A 6,321-nucleotide genomic window follows, 5' to 3' on the forward strand; every position below is an offset into this window, starting at 1 on the left:
GCTCCTTGTTAGCTGTTGTGATCTGCCGCGTGAAGTCGGTATCAATAAAGTTGATCACTTCATGTTCACACACAGTTTGTTGGTAATAAAATGTAAATAAAGTTATTTCATATCCAGACGTGTCATCGCACAGACAGCGGTCTCTGTCTCCCCCCGCCGGCTGAAACTGGACACTTCACTCAATTACACCAGTTTGAGAACTACTGCACTGTTACAGTTACCCACCTGACACCGACGTTAGGGCGCACACCGGAAGTGAGCGGGGGTTGCTTTAGGGCGCACACCGGAAGTGAGCGGGAGTTGTCTCTGAACGGCTCTGAACAGACATGGCGTGTTTGCTAGCTAGTAGCAACACAGGCTCAACAATGTTTTTCTTAACACGGCAAACATATCACCGCTCGTGGATATGCTGTTTTTTTCTGGCGGTATTTTTAACTTCGCCGCCGGTCTCGGCAAAACATGGCAGCCTCAGAGAAGTGACGGACGGGTCGTGGGAGGAGATCCTGACCGGAGAATGGATGATTGAATTGTCAGTGTCCTGCTAACGGCTAACCGGCTAACCGGCTATAGCTAGCTTGTCATTTACGTTACCTTAGCATTAGCTATTTTGAGCTCGTACAAACGGGGCATGATTCCCGGTTTCCGGTCATATTCAAGCCTTAATGCCCTGTCCTATCTGATTATTATCGTATCCAGCCCAATTTAGTCCTGACACGTTGCTAAATGTCTAGCTAAGCTAACAACTGCCATCTTTACTTAGCTAACCAGCTTACTACAGAGTTGTATGCTTGTCATTTAGCTCAGGAACTCGCTAATAAAGTACACAGTCAGGTCCGTCAGTACATTTCAACTTGTACTCAGAAAATAACGTTACCTATACGGCGACATGTAACGTGATCGTGTAGTTTATCTGATTTATTTGCTTGTGAAACTTGATACCCCCTGCAGCTACGCACCCTGGTGTCCAGCATGTCAGCAGCTCCAGGTGGTGTGGAAGGAGTTCGCGGACTGGGGGGAGGACATGGGGGTCAACATCGCCAAGGTGGACGTGACGGAACAACCCGGTAGGCTTGAGTGACCTCTGCTCCACTGACTCATACATGCTGCACAAAACATAGCTGTCAAAAAAGATATAATACCTCAGAGCAGCTCTGCAGTAAACACCGTACAGATGTCACCTGTAATGTCCATTTTATTGTTGAAGCTGTGTCAAGAGAAGTGTCAATTCAGTTCTGCTTAATCTAGCAATAGTTCAACAAATATGAGACCTTGTCTAATGTCATTTCACATACAACTGTATATTATGGGAGGTGCTTCTAATACTTTGTCTAGAAGGTAGACTAAATAATAGGAAGACCTCTGTATGTGGCAATACAATTCACCAGCATTATAAACTAGAGCCTGTAACATGGCCTTAAAGCTGAGTCGACACGTCTCTGAAACAGTCTTCACTGTAACCTTCATAAAGCTGGGATATATGGCAAAAATGTGGACTTAATAAACTGGCAAGTGAGTGTAATTTTGCAGCATTTGCTAAAGATAAACCAAAAAGTGGATGCACAAATTCAATATTGTCCTGCTCATTGATTTTGCAACATAACGTTAGTATGGTTCAGGTATTAGAGGCCATTTTATATCACAGTGTATGATGTGTTAATGTTTATTTTTCAGCTCTCTGTGAAATATTCATGTAAGGCAGTGGCAGTGGAGCTGCTGTCAATCATTAATTCAGCTTGTCTGCCAAGTGTGAAATGTCTTTCAGTTTAGTTTTGAGTCAAACAGCTCCTTCCTGCACACTGACTGTACTCTGTCTCCTCTCTCTGTAAGGTCTGAGCGGGCGATTCATCATTACTTCACTTCCTACCATTTACCAGTAAGTTCTTAGTTATTCTGAGTTTTTTTTTTTTGGGCTTCCTCTTGTGTAGCTGCTTGTGGTTTATGCAACACGGATGTGCATCATTATCATCGTGGGTTTAACTAAGTTTAGAATCTCATGTACTTTTAGCTCATCAGATGTCACATTAACAAGACTACATCTTGTTGTTTTCTTTAACATAATCATAAAGGGAAAACACGTCTAATTTGTTAGCATAAATACAATGTGCATTTATGAAATATGTTGGGGTTACCATAATATATATCAGTCAAGGGATGCAACTTTTATATCAAGACATTGTGAAAAATAATGAGAATCCCAAGTTGCAAATTTAAAAGATTGTTCTCATTGTATAAAACAGGATGGTGGTGAAGCAGGCCCTTTGGGTCTCCTTCAGGTTCTGTGAGTGAAAACACTGAATGTTCCTAAAATGTTTTGTGTCGTTTGGTTGTGTACTAGCTGTAAAGATGGCGTCTTCAGGAAGTACCAGGGAGCTCGCACTAAAGAAGACTTCCTCAGCTTCGTCGATGAGCAGAAATGGAAAGCGATCGAGCCGATTTCATCTTGGTTCGGGCCATCTTCGGTCCTGTGAGTATTTGCAGCTTTTATCTGATCATCATGATGGTGATGATGAAGTATGATAACAGGGTTATACATCAATGTCAAAAATAGAAGCTCTTCTGGTTATCGTAGGATGTATTAAGTTTGATATCGCCAAAGCCCCAAGGACACGCGCAGTGATACAAAACACACCTATTTTTGAAATGACAGAAAACAGCATGAGATACCAGCCCCGTTTGTTCTATTCTTAGTGTCTTCTCTGTTGGTTTAAAAGCAGAACCACAAACACGTCTCCCGTCTCCTACTTGTTATTTTTTATGATGATGTTACCGTTTGACTAATCCGTGTTAAATTGCATGCTGTTGTTTTCCTCTTTTGGGCAGAATGAATTCAATGTCTGCTCTGTTCAAGCTCTCCATGTTTATCCGGGTAAGTGAGGACTTTACTCTCTGGTCGTGCTGTCTGTCAACATGTAGGTTGTTATATGTGGGAATGTGTTTATTTCATTTCCCACAATCCATTCAAAGAAGAATGTGCAGCTCAGTGTGAAATTGCATGAAAGAGGACTGGCTTTTACATGAAACAACAACAACAACAGTGTTTTACAGGGTTGACACATTTTGCACAGACATTATCTGACATTGTCACAAAGAAGACTAAACTTACAGGAAACAAAGCTGTTGAAATGAATCATCGGTTTATTTTTAAACAAAATACGTGTTTGGTCTATTTCTGTTTCTCTAGCAATCTAGCATTATTTCAGAATCAAAAGTATACTTTTTTTTGCAAACATTACACAAAACAGGAGAAAATTATTGGGGACTATTGTCAGCTGCGGATTAATACACAGATGTTTTTGTATTTTCCAGCGTTGTCATAACTACATGACGGAGCAGCTGGGGATTCCTGTTTGGGGGTCTTACGTTATCTTCGGCTTGGCTACTCTGTTCTCTGGCCTGGCTCTGGGACTGGTGAGCACTTCAGCAGCTACTCATGATTTGTAAAGACAGGGAAACTGTAGTGAACACTCTTACAGCGTTCGTCAAGTAGAAACATGTGAGTTAATGGTTCTTGTTGTATTCTCTCTGCAGTTACTGGTGTTCATAGCAGATTTTGCCTTCCCCTCACGACGCTTTTCCTCTTCAGATTACTACCAGAGTGAGTTTTTTTATGAGATCATAATAAATACCGTTTTACTCGACATTTATTTTATGTACATAAAATGCTCGGGTTTACTAGTTGCTGGTCACCGACTGTTCTACATGTCATTCTGCAGAAAAACAGACAATGGAGCAGGCAAGGTTAATCCAGCGACAGGAGGACGAGCAGGAGGCCGACGGCGAGGCTGACGGCGAGGAAGACGACGAGGAAGACGACGACGAGGAGGAGGATGAGGTCTGGAGGCGGAGGAGGAGAGGGTCCCCAGAGGGCCGCCCAGAACCTAAGGGACAGGGTTTCGACGAAGCTCTGAGGAAGAGGGTGGTGGGCAACCGTGAGCAGCAGCAGGAGGAGGATGAGGAGGACGCCTAGAGAGCCACATGGTTCCTGCTCATTTGAGAAGAGCATCATGGAGTCAGCAGAGAGGGAGGAGCTTCGGTCCTGAGCAGCAGCAGCAGTGTTTACAGCAGGGAGCCTTTAAACCAACTCCTCCTCACCTCCCCTTCTCCTCCTCTGGGCCCCCAGAAACACCTCGCTTCTTTTCTTCTCCCGCCCTTGTTTTTTAAACGGGAGAGCTTTAGACTCTCTCTCTCCGCCTGAGCAGCAAGCTCCACCTGGAAAAAGCAAAAAAAGCCAAACACTCCTGACACCTGTTTCCACTTGTGGTGACAAATGGCCCGGCTGAGGTTTAGGTATGAAGTGCAGTAGAGCTGGATTTTTGCAACGTTGTTTATGCTATGCATCATTTTTTTTAAAGATATGTGTTTATTATATGTTAATCTCAGAATTATTATACCAGGCTTGTGTTTAAAGTTTGTTTTTGTTCAATTGTATTACAGCTCATGTTATTTTATGTTTGTTGTATATTTTACAAACCCCTTACAGTACAACCCAACGCACCAGTGTTCTCCCACCGTTCCTCGTTTCAGTGTGTAATCGAGGAAAGCGTGAAAAAGAAAATGTTTCCAAGTGTTTGTTATAATTCTTAAGATTTCCCTCCTGGTCCAATTTTGCGACAAGCTCACAACTTGTTGCATCACTACCTGATACACTTAAGACTGATCCGGTAGTGAAACATGAGAAAGAAGAAAAAAATGCATTTTTCTTGAACAATAGCTGTCAGACGAACACATTGGTCTCCTGTGACTCCTCCACAATAAAGCCGCCCTGAGTTTCTCCACTTGAATGCTTTCAATGTGAAGTCACAGCTGAATACAGCTCAGACGTAGGAGGAGAAGAAGCAGCGAGGCTGATATCAATGAAGACTATTTAAATCCAGTGCGGTGATGGCGGACTCTGCCACAAATAATAATAAAAAAAACTACTACTACATAGGTCAATCTAAATACATTGAATGGCAATTGCAGACAATAAAAGATATTAACAACCGGAGTTTAATTTCATTAAAATCTTGAGAACTAAACCTTTAAATGTCCGCCCAGTGGTTTTCCGTCAGTCTGTGTAGAGTGTGCATCCAGGCGGTACAGGTACGTTGTGGGGCAGGAACCTGTTCTCTGCAATCACACCAAAATGTTGACTTTGACTGAGCAGCACGCTCGTCAGTTTGTAGAAACGCTCGGTAGGTGTTAAAAAAAGGAACCATATTCACTCCAAATAAAGGGCCTGGTGAATTCTCTGTAGATACTGTAAGTCCCCATCATGTATCGTGCAGCCAATGAGATTTTGTTTTAAGTCTAGGGGGCATTTACTTAAATAACCCAGATGTGTTGTCGACTGTCTGCAGATCAGTATTTGCATGGCGTAATATAATTAAAGAGAGGAACAGTTTAGCGATGCCCTAAACCGCTCGACAAATGGAGGCATCACTCAGCCTTCTTTTTTAGGCTCAAAATCTCAAATTAAACCTGAACATTTGAGGTTAATTAACCTAAATGAGTGATATTTTGTGTTAACCAAAATGTTGACTTTGACTGAGCAGCACGCTCGTCAGTTTGTAGATCTGGAGCAAATTATCACTCTTATGTGTATTCTTCAAATATTCATGCCGCTCTGAGCTCAGCCTGTATCCTTTTCAGTGTGTGTGTGTGCGTGTGTGTGACCAGTGTTTTTAATACACATTCACTCTGTTTTGATCAGTGCTTATGACTGGTATAGACTTTGATTTTTTTGTTGTTGCTGTTTATTCCAAAAATAAAGCTGATTACTCATTTTGGTGACGGTTCAAACAGGTTGTAATATTTTTACCCGACCGTTACTAACATCTTGTAGCATTCGCTCTGAGCTCCTTTTATTGTTTGAACATTTCTTTAGAATAAACGGTTAACTCTGGAAAAAAAAAGTCTCACTTGTGTTGCTTTCAACAGTTAAACATCCTGAAAAACAATCAAATATTTGGATAAAAACTTGCCAAAACATGTCATAGTAGTTGACAGAACATACTGCAGCAGTGGTGGGAGAAGTATTCAGATGAAAATACTAAGAAGACAATGTAACACAAGTAGAAGTCATCATTTCATTACGAAAGTCTTGCAATGAAATCCTACTTTGGTAAAAGTATGTAAGAAAATACGTATATATTTTTAAATATGACAATTCACGCTACATATTAGATTGTATCCAACATTGATGCATCACTGTGTCGGCAGTATTTTACTGTTGTAACAAGCTCAAAATCAGATTGTTTCATAAACATGACTTTCATTAAGTTGTCAGCAGGTTTAACAAAGTGATCAATGTAAGTTTGATCATTCAGAATTTTAAAGACA

General features: G+C 41.4%; 1 protein-coding gene across 1 annotated transcript; it reads left to right on the forward strand.

The window, feature by feature from the left end:
• The first annotated feature begins 312 nt into the window (after positions 1-312).
• tmx1 (thioredoxin-related transmembrane protein 1) lies at positions 313-5,768 on the forward strand. Its single transcript, XM_079174299.1, has 8 exons — positions 313-529; positions 949-1,064; positions 1,828-1,873; positions 2,336-2,464; positions 2,821-2,866; positions 3,307-3,408; positions 3,529-3,595; positions 3,714-5,768. Exons 1-8 carry the CDS (start codon positions 327-329, stop codon positions 3,965-3,967), a joined length of 963 nt encoding a protein of 320 aa, XP_079030425.1. The 5' UTR covers positions 313-326; the 3' UTR covers positions 3,968-5,768.
• Positions 5,769-6,321: the final 553 nt, after the last annotated feature.

This window comes from Pholis gunnellus, assembly GCF_910591455.1.
Source record: "Pholis gunnellus genome assembly, chromosome: 15".
Classification (NCBI taxonomy): Eukaryota; Metazoa; Chordata; class Actinopteri; order Perciformes; family Pholidae; genus Pholis; species Pholis gunnellus.